At 38.2% G+C, this 17,150-nt stretch overlaps 1 protein-coding gene across 2 annotated transcripts in view; it reads right to left on the reverse strand.

Moving 5' to 3' along the window:
- SIMC1 (SUMO interacting motifs containing 1) overlaps positions 1 to 17,150 on the reverse strand; it is a 107,701-nt gene that overhangs the window by 2,750 nt on the left and 87,801 nt on the right. For both annotated transcript variants that reach the window (XM_037823070.1, XM_037823069.1), the window contains 4 exons: positions 14,214 to 14,366; positions 12,678 to 12,806; positions 6,896 to 7,052; positions 6,639 to 6,723 (listed from right to left, as the gene is read on the reverse strand). In XM_037823070.1, the coding sequence (XP_037678998.1) occupies positions 6,639 to 6,723; positions 6,896 to 7,052; positions 12,678 to 12,806; positions 14,214 to 14,366 (524 nt within the window). The remainder of the gene's footprint in view (positions 1 to 6,638; positions 6,724 to 6,895; positions 7,053 to 12,677; positions 12,807 to 14,213; positions 14,367 to 17,150) is intronic.

Raw genomic sequence — 17,150 nt, forward strand, 5'->3', positions numbered from 1 at the left:
CAAATAAAGTCAGTTAATAAATATAGAAGAAATGTATAACTAGAAAGTCACCATTTTGCAACTTACTAAAATAATAATTCATTTAGGTAAGAACCATCAGTGGATGTTAAAACCATTGAGTGATGAACAGGATATTCACAGTCTCAAAAGTTTCACCCTCTGGATTACATATTAATAACAAAGGGAAAAGGTAACTTGCCAATGGAGAAATCAGATGGATACCACCTTACCCAAATGATCAAACTTAAAATGGGACCAAAATGATATTATTGCCTCTTGATGTCACATACTAGGAAGGAGTATACATTATTATCTGTTCAGTGTTCTTGCCAGTTTTTTTGCTTTTGTGTTTTTTTTAACATAGCTTTTTTTTTAAAGTTAATATTTTTAATAGAACACAACATATATTATATGACAAAAAGGTAATATAGTGAATATCTTATAGCTTTCAGACTGATAATGCCAACAGGTGGAACCTATAAAATGTCCTCCTGTATTTTTTTTAATCATTTTTTAGTTTTATTGAGATATATTCACATACCCTACAATCATCCACAGTGTACAATCAACCATTCACAGCACCATCATATAGCTGTGCATTCATCACCAGAATCAACCTTTGAACACTTTCCTTCTCCAAAACAAAACAAAAAACACACACAAAAAAACAAAAGTAAAAACACCCAAAATATTCCACCACCACCCCCATCCCACCCTATTTTCCATTTAGTTTTTGTTTTGTTTTCTACTTATCCATCCATATACTGGATAAAGGGAGTGTGATCCACAAGGCTTTCACAATCACGCTGTCACCCCTTGTAAACTACATTGTTATACAATCGTCTTCAAGAGTCAAGGCTACTGGGTTGCAGTTCAATAGCTGCAGGTATTTCCTTCTAGCTATTCCAATATACTATATAGATATCAGTGCCTAAGAATGCCCTCCAGAGTGACCCCTCGGCTCCATTTGAAATCTCTCAGCCAGTGAAACTATTTTGTTTCATTACTCTTCCCCTTTTTGGTCAAGAAGCCTTTCTCAATCCCATAATGACAGGTGTAGGCTCATCCCTGCGAGTGATGTTCCGTGTTGCCAGGGAGATTTATACCCCTGGGAGTCATGTCCCACACAGGGGAGAGTTTCCAGTGGTTTTTAACATGAATCTGATCATGCAGAAAGAAGACAATCCAAATTAAGGAACATTCTACAAAATAATTGGCCTGGATTCTTCAAAAATGTTGGGGTCATGAAAGAGACAAATAAAGGCTGGGGAGCTATTTTAGACTAAAGGAGACCAAAGAGTATGACAACCAAATACAATGCTTGATATGCGACTGGATCCTGGCTCAAAACAAACAAAATCAACCAACTATAAAGGATATTATTGGGACAATAATAGATAATAACCTATCGATAGGTTTCTTGAGAGTGATAATGAATAGTGGTATGAAGAATATCCTTATTCTTAGAAGATACACACTTAAGTATTTAAACATGAGGATCATCATGGTGCAACTTACTCTTAACTAGTTTAACCAGAAAATAAAAGTATATAAGAAGGATCAATAGAGAAACCAAATGTGGCAAAATGTTAACAGCTGGTTAAATCAAGGTAAAGGGCAAATGGATGTTTGTTGTACTATTCTTTCAAAGTTTCTGTAGGTCTCAAAATAAAAGAATTGGGGAAAAGCAAAAGTGCCTTTAAAGGTATCTCAACCCAAATCCACCGATAGGGTTCTGGAAGTGTGTGGGATTGAGGCAAAGGAGCACAAGGTCTCATATAATGGACTAAGAGAAATCCCAAGGACTTCATGACTTCCCAGAAACATCATAGTCCTCTAGAGCATCATTTTCTCAGTCTCAAATAACATTCTCAATATGTTTTTCCTCAACCTCCAGATATCTTTTCAGGTAAAGTCCTTCTAAATTTACAGCAATGTGCCCAAAAATGGTACACATTGGTAATCTGAGAGAAAAAAAGTACAATAAATACACCACAGAGTGTCCAAAAAGTCTGGATACATAGGGAACCAAGTTGCCTTGAGTTGTAATTGCAAGGCCCCTTCATCATTCAATCAAACATTCAATCAATACATTTTATGTATCTGGAACCAGGCTAACCTCTGGGGGATTCAGGGGAGAATCAGAGATGTCCCCTTGCCCATAAAAGCCAAACTCCTCGTTGTTAATGTGGCCCAGCCTACCTTCCAATCTCATGTGGTACCACACTCCTTCTTTCTGCCCTGATTTTACCTCTAGTTCTCAAACTGGGTTTTTGTTCTTTTAAATATTATGTTTAAATGACAGCAGGTTCCTATCACTGATAGTTTCAAAATACGACATGCTGTCTATTCACAAACATCAGGAAAATTCCTTGACACAGAGCAATTTATAGTTTTGCTGAGGCTCAAACTTGAGTCACTGTGGCTATAAAAGTGGGGAGTGGGGGAACTGATCCTCCTAGCCAGAGAATGTGTGCTCAGTGGACAGCCCAGCACCCACATCTCAGTGGGACTGCTCTGTCCTTTATGGTAATGTTTGCAAAATGTGAGGGTTCAGGATATACTTCTCAATGTCAAGGGTCTACTGTACAAAAGTAATTTAACAATGTTCAGACTTTAGAAAATAAAAGTGGGGGAGGGGTTCATTCGAATTAGAGAACTTCAGCTTTTAAGGTCATCCAATCATTTCTTAGAAAAGCAGTTCCTTCCAATGTGTTTCCAATGCACACAGACTTGTTGACTGACCAAAGTTTGAATCCTGGTTTTGCATTTACTTCTCTCTCAGCCTTTGCTTTCTCATCTGTAAAACGGGGAAGACACCTACCTTCACAAGGACATTTGATTAGATAAGAAGTGTTTGTGAATTTAACTAGTTGCCTTCCTCTCTTCCTCCAGGCTAAGAGGTTCCCCTAAAATAAAGCGTGAACCTGGACTCTCTAACTCCTTCCCTTCTCTTCCCTTCCTTGGAGCTGGACCAACTCAGGCTGATCTCAAATTGCCCTCAATAATGTCCTCAAAACACTTAAAGAGGGTAGAGGTGACTAAGGACCCCTCACAGTAAAATACTTACTGGCTGACAAGGGACAATGACCATTTCAGGGTACTCCCTTTGAGACAGGATAGAATAGGGCATCCAGGCTGTGGTCCCTGATCTACTCAGCTTCAAAAGAGTTAACGCAGATCTGCAAGCTTCAACTGCAGACTTCATGGAGCCAAAATTTCCCCTAAAGCTCTGAAGCCCCCCAAACCATAAAAGTTTGTAAAATCATGGGCCCAAAGCAAACTCTTAGTTAATGACATAAAGCATGGGGTCATAAAGATTGTTAAACATCTGGCATAGTCAAATTTTAGGTACATATGACAGAAGCCATAAGTCCTGATAGCTATATCCTTCTAGAACAAAAAAGATACCTAATTAATGCAAACCATGGTTAATACAAACCTTGTAAGCCCCCAGTGTTCAAAGGTTACTATGGAAACTGCCACCAGCAAAACTTTCCTATATAACAAGCTAACCCATTCCCACTCAATGCATGTTTCTCCCTTGAAGATGTCTTTGTTATCTCTGTAATGTGTATCTTTCTCCTTTTCTTTAATAAACTTTACTACTTATTCCTATTGGCCCCTCTCGCTTTGAATTCTTTCTGCGGCGAGAGTCCTGAACCTGGAACGGGGTTCTGCCTGGCACTGTTGCCAGCAGGGCCCCAGTAACACCTTCAGCTATGTTCTTTGTAGGACAATGTTTTCAAACTACTGGTCCTAAATATTTTTTCTCCTTCTCAACTCTTGGCCTCCAAAGAAGTTGGAGAGGCTGAAAGGGATAAAATACCATTGGAACACACCCCACTTATTGTTGGCCAGTCAACACTAGTCTGAGGCCCTCCCTTCTGTTAGTTGAAGCATAAAAAATATTATGTAATATAAGTGGATCCCAGGTTCATCTTAAGTCACTCGTACTCATGACCACTTATAAGCTGTATTCCTTGGGACTCAAAACAGAAATGAACAGGAAGTGTTAAAGGTGAACTCTAAACAAAACAGGCTGCTTTAATATTAAACTTCCTCATAGATCTCCCAAAGAAACAATTATGTAAATCCCAGTGAGGCTAAGCACACATGGAATTTGCCTTTGGGGCTTTCCTCTGAGAAAGACATGTAGGTTTCTCTGGGGATGCTAAAGGATGCACATGCTATATAATCACATATTGTGGCCTTGACAACACATTCCTTTAAGTCTTAGTTACAAGAGCCTGAAATACAGAGAAGACCCTGGTCGCCTTCCCCTGGCCAGGCAAATAGCCAGACTGAGAGTCAACTAATATTGATTAAGCACTTCCTTCTTTTTTTCTCACACCCATTAGCAATCAGTCTGGCAAGTTATTGATTACCAACTCCATTCTATGGAAAGAAGAAACCGAGGGCCAGAGAAGTCGAGTTAGCTCCACAGGCAGAGTCCATTGTGGTGTTGGGATGTAAACCCCTACGTTTCAGTTCTTAAATTCAGTGCTTTTTAAAATGTCTCTTCAACAGCTTCCTCAGTGGCAGGCGTGAAAGGGTGTTACTCAAAGTAAGTGCCATTCAGTAGTCACGATTTGCAATGAATGGAGGTGGCCTACTGGTACATGGAAGGGTGAACGGAAGAGTGAACTGTGGTGTATACATACAACAGAATATGAGCGACTGCAAGAAGGAATGAAGTCCTGAGGCATGCCACTAGGTGAATGAAACTTGAGGACATTATGCTGAGTGAAATAAGCCAGTAAAGGACAAACATTGTAAGGCCTCACTAATATAAACTAACCATAATGAGCAAATGCTGAGAATTGAATTCCAGAGCATAGGTTATCAGGGGACAGAACATGGACAGAGATGGGGTGACCGACCATGAAGGAGTACAGAATGTTCAATAAGGCTAACTGTAAAGGTTCCTAGATTGTAAGCCCTTACAGCAGTCACATCTATTCCTGAGTTTTGACTGTTATTTCGGAGATGTTTATTTGGTACAAAATTTATACTCTCTGTAGCACACCTTTTAATTTAACCTACATGGTCAGTTTATTTAAACAAAATAATTAAATGGAACCTAGAATAGGGGATGAGATCTTGTTATACTGTACAGTTTAATGTAATACCCTGATACACCCCAGAGAATTTTGGACAAAAAATAAAAAAGCATTTGCAAAGTCCCCCTGAGGGACTGAGGGGGAATATATATATATATAATAGTGGGGGATAAGGAGTATGGGATGTTGGGATATTTTGGGTGTTCTTTTTAATTTTTTCTTTATTTTGGAGCAATGAAAATGTTTAAAATTGTTTGTGGTGATGAATGTACAACTATATGATGATACTGTAAGCCACTAATTGTATACTTTAAATGGACTATATGGTGTGTGAATATATCTCAATAAAATTGCATTAAAAAAAAAAAGTGCCATTACTGAGCTAAAGTCAACTTTAACAGGATCACAGGTAAATTTTATATATACCTTTTTCACTGACTATTTGAGAAGAAGCTGTACATACTATGTTCTTTTATCCCCAGTTAGATTTTCTAAGACCAAGGACATTTACTTTCATAAGCCTGAATAATTACCAAAAATTGGAAATTAAATACTGACACAACACTACACTATTTAATATATTCAAATTTCATCAATTGTTCCAGTCATGTACTTTATAGCTTTTCTTTTCTTGGTTCAGGATCGAATCCAGGATCATGTGTGGCATGTAGTATTCATGTGCTTAAGTCTCTTTTAGTCTGGAAAGACATGGCACATGTCTTGACATTGGCACATTTCATGAGTACAGGCCAGTTATATTGCAGAAGGTCCCTCAATTTGGGTTTGCCTGATGATTCCTTGTGATTAGATTCAGGTTATGAATCCTTGGCAAGATTGTTACATAAGCAATGACGTGTCCTTCTCAGGGCATCACCTCAGGGGAAAACGCCACATTTCTCCCCTGTAAAGTTACTAGTTTGAATTTTGTAATTAATAAATACATTAGTTCTTCAGTATTCCCAAGAGCCTCAGTTAAATCCTTGGCTAATAAAATCCTTCTCATTGGAAGCAGCTATTCCATCAACATCCTTGTCAATATTTGCCTCCTTAGTGAGTGTTACCTGGTCTCAGTCTCCCAGACCCTCATCAATCACTGGTGCATGTGATTTGAGCAGTCTAAAGAGCTACTTTCACAGGATTTAGGGTACCTGACATTTTTTGCAGGATGTATACTTTCACCTTGCAACTGATTTGCTCGTTTTGCTTGGTAATGACAGATGTTAGTTAGCAAATGTCTTAAAGACGGCCAGGGAGAGACACCAGGGCTAACTGAGGCAGGGCTATTTAAGTCGTTACTGAATTCTTTTTATGTTATGCCGACTTTTTCTTGCCCACATAATCTAATAACTATGAGGAACCCTAATATTATGGGCTGTAACAAAAATATATGACTTCCTCTATTTTGTAGCAGTGATTCCAGCTGTATCACTTTAGTCCTTAGAGTCACAACCATGGAACAATGTTATTACTTAAGTAACAAATCAGAATCCCCTGTATAACTCTAACTCATAATAATGCCTCAGAAATAATGGGAGACTTTCCACAATACCTTATTTGTGAACAAACGCTCCTTACCTCTTAAAACATGCTGATAACTGGACAATAGGAACTGCAGATGCTCAACCAGCTCATCCCAAGTTTGCCACTGGGTTTTATCTGACTGTGGAGACAGTAAAAGCAACTTATAATCAGTACCTTCCCAGTTAAAGATTTTGTACAGTTTTCAAGTTACTTTTACATAATGCTCAAACAGTTGTGTTTCAAGTTAAAACCTATGAGTAGGACTAGGAAAAGGTGTGTTAGACCTGAAAGTGAAGCAGGCAAAAATGTACCTGGCACTTGAGCAATGACGTGGAATTGTTCAGAAAATAGAGGGCCTGGGCCAGAGACAAGGGCAGGCAGGTGGGCGTCTCGCAGCTGTGCAGGAATATGATCTCTAACACCTTGCAGCGCAGGAGGTGGCTCTCCATGGTGGTAAAGAACATCTCTCTGCAAGAAAGAGGAGAAGGAGTTAACCATCACAGCTGTTATTTCAAGGAACGAATACCACAGTTCCACCTAACATGCACTAGAAAGGAAGGCTAAGGAGGAATAAAATGGAGGGCTACAAAATCACAGTCTGTGTTTATCAAGGGCAGAGATGAGTTAATAAGTACCAGAAAGAGGGAAAAGTCTTTGACATTCGAAAAGAAGAGTTTAGGACACATTAAAAAGAAATACTTCAAACTGTAATCAAGAGAATTAATCATGAAAACCAATAGTTATGAGTGCCTAACTGTGCCAGACACTGTTTGACACAAAAAGGAAAGTTAAAGATAAATAAAAGAGTGTATATTCTCAAAAAGCTGATAATTACAAGAGCTATGCAGCAGGAACCTAAATAAAGTGCAGGGCAAGTGTCCACATGTTAGGTGCCAAGAGTGCTCTGGAGATTCGAAGGGGAGAGAGTACATTTGGACAGGGGATTGGAAGTGACCTTTCAGTGGAGGAGGCAGCACTGGGTGATGTGGCCCAGGAGTAAAGACAGCTCATGGCAGGAGGCATTTAACTTGAGGAAAACATGGGAAAAAAAAAAAAAAAAAAAAAAAGGAAGTAAAAAATACATAGCTGTGGCATTGCAGCTTCTTTATTTCAGAGTCTGGGCTTCAAGAGTTCTTTTGCCCTTGACTTTGTCACTCTACCCAGTGCAGGGCTTGATGAGCAATGGTGGGCTGGAGCATCTTTAGATGCTTCTGAGTTGGGGAAGTGACAAAACTGTAGCTGTACTTTAGGAAGGGGAATCAAACTTCTTGTTCTAAAAGCAATGTTGGCTTCCCAAAGAAGAGTCTAGATCTCAGATGCAGAGGGGCCATCTCTGGACTGCCTTAAAAATCTTTGGTCCATTTTGTAGTCTGTGACAGGTTTGCTAGTCACAGCAATTTTGGGAAGTAGATAGCTTATTAGCAGAAGAGGAGATAGCAGCAAGGAGTAAGAGCACGACCTGACTAGTCAACAAGCAACAGAGTTAGCCCCAGACCAAGAGTTCTTTCTCTGACAACATGCTGCCCCTTTGTACTTTTCCAACATGCAAAAAAAAAAAGAAAAAAAGAAAAAAAGAAAAAAAAGATAGATTTTCCTGTGCCTTTGCCATTTATAAAAATGATAAAGACTAAGCCTTAAGACTCAGGCCCAATAATAAGGGGTGCTTTAGAATGACCCTAACAAATCCTAAAACCAAGCCTCAACAGGAAAAAGCTTAATCTTCCAACAAATTAACTGCTTGCCAGAACAAACGCAATACTCCTTAAAAGAAGACAACAAAATCCAGGCTCTCAACAACATGGCACATCCAAAGTCCAGCACACAACAAAAAGTTACCAGACAAGGGAAGATGTGGGAAAATATGATTCATAACCAGGAGCGAAATGTCCACGGAAACATATGCAGAGATGAAAAGATGCTGGAATTAGCAGACAAGGGCTTTAGAATAGCTATTATAAATATGTTTGAGAATTAAAAAAATAAGATGTATATAATGAGTGACTAGATAGGGATTCTCAAAAAAGAACAATGCAAGCTATAAAAATGAACTAAATGGTCTCTTCAATAAATGGTGCTGGGACAACTGAATAACCACCTGCAAAAGAATGAAGATGGACCCCTACCTCACTCCAAACATAAAAATTAACTCAAAATGGATCAATAGATCATTAGATTAATTGATCCATTTTAGCTCTTCTTAAATAGAAGGGCTAAACTACAAAGCTATTAGAAGAAAACATATGGGTAAATTCTCATGACCTAGTTTCAGCAAAGGATTCTTAGATTTGACACCCAAAGCATAAAAACTTTTGTGCATCAAACAGCATTATCAAGAAAGTGAAAAGACAACCTACAGGACAGGAGAAAATAGTTGCAAATCGTATCTCTGATAAGGGTTTAGTACCCAGAATATATAAAGAACTCTTACAACTCAACAACAAAAAGACAAACAACCCAACTAAAATTTAAAAATAGGCAATGGTCTTGAATAGACATTTCTCCAAAGAAAATATGCAAATGGCTAACAAGTACATGAAAAGATGTTCAACTTCCCTGGTCATTAAGAAAATCCAGATCAAACCCACAATTAGTTACCACTTCACACCCACTAGGATGGCTATAAAAAAAGGTAAATAACAAGCATTGACAAGGATGTGGAGAGAGAGGAATGCTTGTACGTAGCTGGTGGGGATGTAAAATGGTGTAGCTATCTGTGGAAAGGAATTTGGTGGTTCCTCAAAAGTTAAATATAGAATTAGCATACGACCCAGCAATTTCAATCCAGGTATATACCCAAGAGAAATGAAAACATGTCCACACAGAAACCTGTCATGAATGCTTATAGCAGCATTATTTATAATAGCCAAAAAGTGGAAACATCCCAAATGTCCATCAAAGGATGAACTGATACATATCCATTCACATATTTATCACCCTCACACATCCACAACTATCTATCTATATTTTTTAGAAACCACAGTTCATACTGATACTTCCAATTCCAATCTAGCACCACGGGATTCCTTCTATCCTTTCTCCTTTTCATATGTATAATTCTCTTCTCTGTCAGTGAGAAATCTGGCTCCCATTATTCACAATGTATTTATTTGTTTAATCCTAGAATACAAAGGTATAGAGGTAACCTATACCTCTGTGAAAAAGAAAACTACTAACTTGAGTATAATATTTACTTCTAGTTTACTTTGTCTTTGGCCTGAGGGTATATAGTCCAAACACTTGTTTAAAAATTACTTGGTCAGCGATGGAGAACAGATTAGTGGTTGGCAGAGGTAAGGGAGGCAAGGGAAGTTGTGGCTATGACAGGAAAGCAAGAGGGATCCATGAGGTGATAGAACATTTCTGTATCTTGATTGTGGTGGTGGTTACACAAATCTACACGTGATAAAACTGCACACAAACAACTGCATGTAAAACTGGTGAAACCTGAGTGAGGAAGGCCTGTACTGATGTCACTTTCCTCTTTGTGATACTGTTCTAGAGTTACGTAAGATGTTACCACTGAGGAAAATAGGGTGAAGGGTACACAGGGCCCTCTGTACTATTTTTTACAGGTTCCTGTGAATCTATAATTATTTCAAAATAAAAAAGTTTTAAAAAAATGTTACTTGGGCTTGTCTGTCCCCTTCTTTCCCACCAGTGTGGTTATGTTATTCACTTAAAATACAGCTAGTTCATTTCTACTTGTATTCTATTTTAAGGCCCCCTCTTCTTTGTGGATTTCTTTTTTCTTTTTTAAGTATGTGGAACAGTAACATGGTCCTAAAAAGTCTAAAAGTCGTAACTATACAAAAAGGTATATCCAGGGAAAGATTACCCCACTTCCCATTTCCTTTTCTTCCTCCCAATTCCTTTTCTTCCTTCTACCCCATTCCTACCCATCCCTAGTAGGTAAGGAATTAGATTAGTGTGTGGTTTATCTTAACTTTCTTTTTTCACAAATGGTCAGAATCATGTATATTTTTAAATTTCTCTTTCTTACAAAAAAGGCATGTATGTTTATTATATGCACTCTTTTGTACTTTGCTTTTTTCACTTAATGTATCTTAGAAATCAATTCATAGACATTTTCCTTTTTGTTTTTAATTTTTTTTTACAGCTCCATCATGTAGATGTACCACAGATATTCAACCACTCTCCTATATATGGGCATATGGGTTGTTTCCAATATTTTGCAACTACAAACAATGATGTAGTGATTATCCTTCTGCATATGTATTTTTATATTGTTAGAGGAGTACCTTCAGGGTAAATTCCTAGACATGAGATTGCTGGGTGAAGAGGTAAAGGTACATATAATTTTGTAAGATATTGCAAAATTCCCCTCCAAAAAGGTTTTACCAATTTGCATTCCTACTAACAATGTATGAGTATCTGTTTTTCCAAGCTTTGTTAATAGATTGTATTACTGTACTTTAATAAAACTTCTGCTATTCAGATAAGTGAGAAATGATATCTCAGCTTAGTTATAATTTGTATTTCTTTAAATATGAATGAACTTGAATATTATCAGAAAATAAAAATAAAATTATACACCATTATTCCTCATAAGCATAGAAAGAAAAATCCTTAACAAAATGTTAATAATTTGAATCTATCAATTTATAAAAAGGATTAACATATTACAACCAAGTAGGGCTTTATCCCAAGAAAGCAAGATTAGTTTAGAGTTAGGAAATTAATCATGTAATTCACCACTTCAACAGAATAAAGGAGAAAAAATCATGATTATTTCAATGGTTGCAAAAATATATTTGACAAACTTCAATGCCCATTCTTCATAAAAACACTCAATAAACTAGAAATAGAAGGAAGCATCCTCAATCTGATAAGGGCACCTTTGAAACCTCTACAGCTAACATCACACTTAATGGTGAAAGTCTGAATGTTTTCCCCCTAAGATTGGGAACGAGGCAAGCATGTCTGCTCTCATCACTTGTCCAACATTCAATTGAAGGTACTAGCCATGCAAGATGGAAAGTAAAAGAAGCAAAAGGCATACAGATTGGAAAGGAAGAAATTAACCTACCTCTGTTTGCAGGCAGCATGACTGTATATTCAGAAAACCCCAAGAAAATCATAAAAAAACCCTACTAGAATTATTGAGTGAATTTGCAAAGATTGCAGGATTTCTATATGCTATCAATAAACTACTGGGAGATGATAGAGGAGTATAGTTCATACAGATGTACACATTTGTCAAAATTCATCAAACAGAGTACTTATGTAAATTAGTTTATAAGTTCACTTGATGTAAACTATACTTTAACATGAAAAATTAAAATAAACCCAGGTAAAGACCAAATAAAGTGTCTTCTAATATCATTTGCATGGGTCAGCAATTTGAGAAAACTTTTGAGAATTTTCAAGAAGGGTCAAGATTTATTTAACTTATTTTTGTCTATTTTAAGTACAAATTTGTTTATAGTTACTTATTTTTTATATTTTCCTTCTCTCACCAGAAGACTAAAATGAATGTCATGGGAGATGGACCCAAATGCAAAACTTCTGACAGAGTGGTAGAGCAAGCATGACATTTATTTGCACGTTCTTCTACGTATCTGACTACTACAACATACTGCCTCCTTTGAACCATGAATTTGGGATTAAGCAGCCCTGGGTTTAAATTTGGGTTGTGAATCTGATTAGCCATGTAACTGTGGGCTAGTTACTTCAACTCTCTGGGTCTATTTTCTCATTCGTTAAATAGGGGCAATAATATTTACCTTCTATGAGGTAATATGTGTGACAATGGCATACTTAACAGCTGAATCTTAAAGGATGACTAAAGTTGTTAGCCAAATGGATGAGGTAGAGAAATTTAGGCCCCATTTAGTGTATTCTGCTCCTTCCCAAGAGATCATGTCTTAGTTGCAAATAATAATTGGTTGAATAACTCCTTCTTTCAAGAGGTTGAAGAGACAAGAATGATCCCTCTGCCCCTTTCTTCCCAATTTAACCACTGTTTGGAATGTTCTCTTTTGAATTTCTGCTCCTTAGCAAGCCAGATAGAGAGAGCAGTTGTCTTAAGATAAACCACTTCCCTAGAAATTTAAAAAAAAAATCAAGTCTCACCTCTGACTCCTCTCAGGAATATCCAGCACAAACCCAAACATCATCTCAGCAATTTTACTGGAGCTGCAGGTGGGGGTCCTGTCCACCTCCACAGCTATGGACAACATCCTCTGCAGCTGGCATACAATCCTGAGTCCAGAACACAGAACACAAGTGAGCAGGAGGGACTCACAAGCAGCCACCCTGAGGGCTGGGAGGAGGCCTCCACCAGTATACATCGCGAATAGAGACTACTAAAGTGGGTCAGGGAAAACTACCCAAGCCACCAATATGCTTTTATTTGGCAATTTTACCTACTTTTAGCCCTTTTGCCAGATCATACTATCTGAACCTTTCAGAACCTAGGGTTGAGCTGCAAAAGCAAGCTGCTCTTGAGCTGATAAACAGTACCATGCAATCTTAAGGATCTAGACACCTGTATTAATCTATAACAACTTTCCTATTTTCCAGATGAAGAAACTGAAGTCCAGAACAACTGAACATTATTTGAATTTCTTTGATTCAGAAGAAAATACAGATTTCCTATATGGTTTTCTCCAGTTATTGGTTCCTCTGTAGCACTCTCTTCCTAAGTTCAGTCTCAGGACTCCCACTGGTGGACCCTGTCTCTCTCTTCCATCAGACTTAGCTAGGAGAGAGCCAGGCTGATGTGCTGGAGGGAAGCTGGGCAACACCTCAGGAAGGTGAGCATCCTGATCTGACGTCTTTTCTAACATGTATTATTTGTGATGGAAGAAAGGGCTCTGTTTTCAGAAAAGCAGCAGGCAGTTTCTTAAATTAGTTGAGGCCCCTAGACCATATATGAAAATCAGATTGGTGAAACAAGATTATAATGTAGCAATTAAATTTAAGTAAAAATGCTATATTTGAAATGTCAAGTGTGAACAGACTTTAACAATATGATTGATGTGGAATTGTAGGTTATGTGTGCAATGGTAGCCAAGCCCCTAAAATCCTGGCATTTCTCAAAAAATGCCAAGACCACTCTCAGCCCCATTAAAAAAAAAAATGCCACGGCTCTCTTTCCAGTGTAGTCGGAAGTAATGGGACCTGCCCTGGTCTGAGCCATTGCTGGTACAACCTGTTGGAACCTGCAGGTTCAACTGGTGTTCTTCTACTCAGATTGGAGGAGCCATCCCAGGTCCGTGAGGACAAGAGGCTGCCAGAACACTCACTACCCACAACTCCTGCTCACTGTCAGCGGACATTCGAAGTCATACGTAGTTATAATTCTTTACTGTCTTTTGGAATCCAGGAAAGGGAGAACAGCATCCTCTAGCTTTTGTTTCACTGTTGCTTTGTGAATCTGTATTCACTTAGTGACGTCTTATTCATTTGGTGGGAAGTAGCTACTTTTGTTCTACCTTTGGAATTGGAAATTTAGTTTTTAACCAAACTAAGACAGTCTTTAATAAGAATCAACTTATATTAGAAGAACACTGATTTTGGGGAAAGCTGCTCTTAGGGAGTGGTGCTATTCCTTACAACCCTAAATCCTAGTAACTCCTGGGAAAGGCAACTTCTGCCTGCCCTTACAGCTGATTGCTGTTCTTTGTCAGGTTAGGCTGGGGAGAAGGGTTGCTACTGTTGGCCTTCAAGGTTCCTGTTTCTGAAGGGGTTTGATTCCCATTGGCGAGCTGAGTCCATCTATCTTCAGTTACTGCTTTGACCAGCCACTTGATAACATCCCTGCAATGGAAAAAAGACAAGTAAGAAAAGATTTAACTTCTTACAATGTGAAAGGTTGTATGGTGCTCAGAACTGTAGCCTTAACCTGGCTCCATCTCAGACCCCTAGATTTCCCCAAAAGCAACAAAGTAGGCTCTCAGGCTATTTTCAATATTTAAACAAGTCTAATGGAAACCTCATATTTAATTGTAATAAGGCTACAAAAGCTAACCAAAAATACCAAGATTTTTCTGGGAGTTATAATTCTGAAAGGCACCTCAGAGGTAAAAGGGCACTATCTGTGGCTTTCTGATGAGGAACATTCCTTTGGAAAGTTGGATGGACGGCCCTTGTCATCCAGAGAGTCCTTGTAGGCTCTCCATATTAGGTGTCATCTATTAATACTAATAACTAAGGTTTAGGGTACGTGCAGCGCAGTCACACTTTATTCAGGACTTAGGTTTTAAAAATTAGTAAGGGAAAAACATCTCATGTAATTCAAATAACTTTGACAATCACTCAGGTAATCCAGGTAAAAATGGTAGATTGAATGCACACATATAATTTTTGTTCCCTCCTAAAACCCCATTAATACTTAAATACTATATTTCTTTTTTAAAGGCAAAAGTCTATAAGGAAGAGGAGGGGAGGAGAGGAGACAACAGCAGTGAAATTTTGGAAGCTTGGAGCCAAATGAAGTATACTCACTGTTCTAGTTTGCTAATTCTGCTGGAATGCAAAACACCAGAAATGGATTGGCTTTAACAAAAGGGGGTTTATTTGGTTACACAGTTACAGTCTTAAGGCCATAAAGTGTCAAGGTAACGCATCAACAATCGGGTACCTTCACTGGAGGATGGTCGATGGCATCCGGAAAACCTCTGTTAGCTGGGAAGGCATGTGGCTGACGTCTGCTCCAAGTTCTGGTTTCAAAATGGCTTTCTCCCAGGACGTTCCTCTCTAGGCTTCAGCTCCTCAAAAATGTCATTCTTAGTTGCTCTTGGGGTGTTTGTCCTCTCTTAGCTTCTCCAGAGCAAAAGTTGGCTTTCAAAGGCCATCTCCAAATGTCTCTGTAAGCTGAAGTTCCTCTCTCAGTTCCAGTGCATTCTTCAAAGTGTCCCTGTTGGCTGTAGCAAGCTGGCTCCTTCTGTCTGAGCTTATATACTGCTCCAGTAATCAAGTCCCAGGCTGAATGGGTGGGGCCACACCTCCATGGAAATTATCTCACCAGAGTTATCACCTACAGTTGGGTGGGTCAAACCTCCATGGAAACACTCAAAGGATTCCAATCTAATCAGCACTAAAGCTTCTGCCCCACAAGATTGCGTCAAATAATATGGCTTTTTCTGGGGGACATAATACATTCAAACCAGCACACTCACAAAATGGAATATTACATAATAGTCAAAATGAATAAGCTACTCTGGCAGGCAACAATATGAATGAATATTAGTAATATATAATATTAAGTGAAATATATAAGTCCCATTGGATTACATACAGCATGATACCCTTTTCCATAAAGCTAAAAGGAATGAAAATAAAAATATATACTTTTTAGGAATAAATGTATATGTAGTAAAACCATATAAAAAGGAAAGCAAGGAAATGATGAACATTCAGGATGATGATTACCTTAGTGCAATAAAGCAAAAGAGATTAATGGGGGTTGGATGTGTGGTTATATTTAGGTAATTGTAAAGGACATAGCCTTTTACTTAGGTGGTGGGTTAGGAGATGCTGATTACAAAATTAAAAGTAACCAATTAACTAAGTAAATAAAGCAAGTGTGTCAAGGTTAAGGATGACATTTAGTCCAACCCTAGGACCTCGGCAAAGGAATGAACTTTAACTGACTTAGCAAAATTGAGAAGCTGAATCCTAAGCCAGCAGTAGAGAAATCTAAGAGTAATCATATTTACCAAAAAAAAAAAAGGATCGTTAATAAGCTTTGCAAATAAGAGCTCTAAGTTTTTTTAAAGTGGGTGTGAAAGGAGGCAAGTTAAAATAAAAATAAGTAGGATGATTTCAAAGTCGTTTAAGAAATCTTCAGATCCCTAAAGATTCTTCTCCAACTCTGTAGACCACAGGCAATTTTTAAAAAATTTTATTTTTTGAGCAGTTGAAGGCTTACAGAAAGTACAGTTTCCACATATCATCCCTCACACACACAGTTTTTCCTATTATTAACATTTTGCATTAGGGTGCTACATTTGCTACAAGTGATGAACCAGTATTATAATTATATTAACTCAAGTCCATAGTTTACATTAGGGTTTGCTCTTTGTGTGGTATAGTTCCATGGGTTTTTTAAAATTTTTTATTGTGGCAACATATATACAACACAAAATTTCTAATTTTAACCACTTCCAAGTATATAATTCAGTGGTGTTAATTACATTCACAACAGAGGGTCTCTGGACAGTGGGGCACCAGGCACAGTTGGGAGGAAAGGCACTGAAGCAAAAACAGGGGCACCAAATGAACAGATACACACTGAATGCAGACTCTTGGCCTTGTCCCATACTTGGCTTCCAGAAACCTTGGTTTCTTTCACTTAGGAGATTACAAGTCTTTTCTGGAAAACTCAACCAGCCCAAGAGGACATTCCTAAAGACATGGAGGATTTTCCAAGAAATGGGCAGCCAGTTCCACCTACAGGGCAATTCAGAAACGACAAGTCCTCCCACACGCTCAGAGCTTCAATCAAGTTTTGCGTCTCTTGCTTTTAAACTTAGGTAGACTGTCACAGTTTACCAGACATCTAAGGAAAGCTTCTAACATGAAAGAGAGAGACCAAAATAA

Source organism: Choloepus didactylus (genome assembly GCF_015220235.1).
Source record: "Choloepus didactylus isolate mChoDid1 chromosome 11 unlocalized genomic scaffold, mChoDid1.pri SUPER_11_unloc1, whole genome shotgun sequence".
NCBI classification, from domain to species: domain Eukaryota; kingdom Metazoa; phylum Chordata; class Mammalia; order Pilosa; family Megalonychidae; genus Choloepus; species Choloepus didactylus.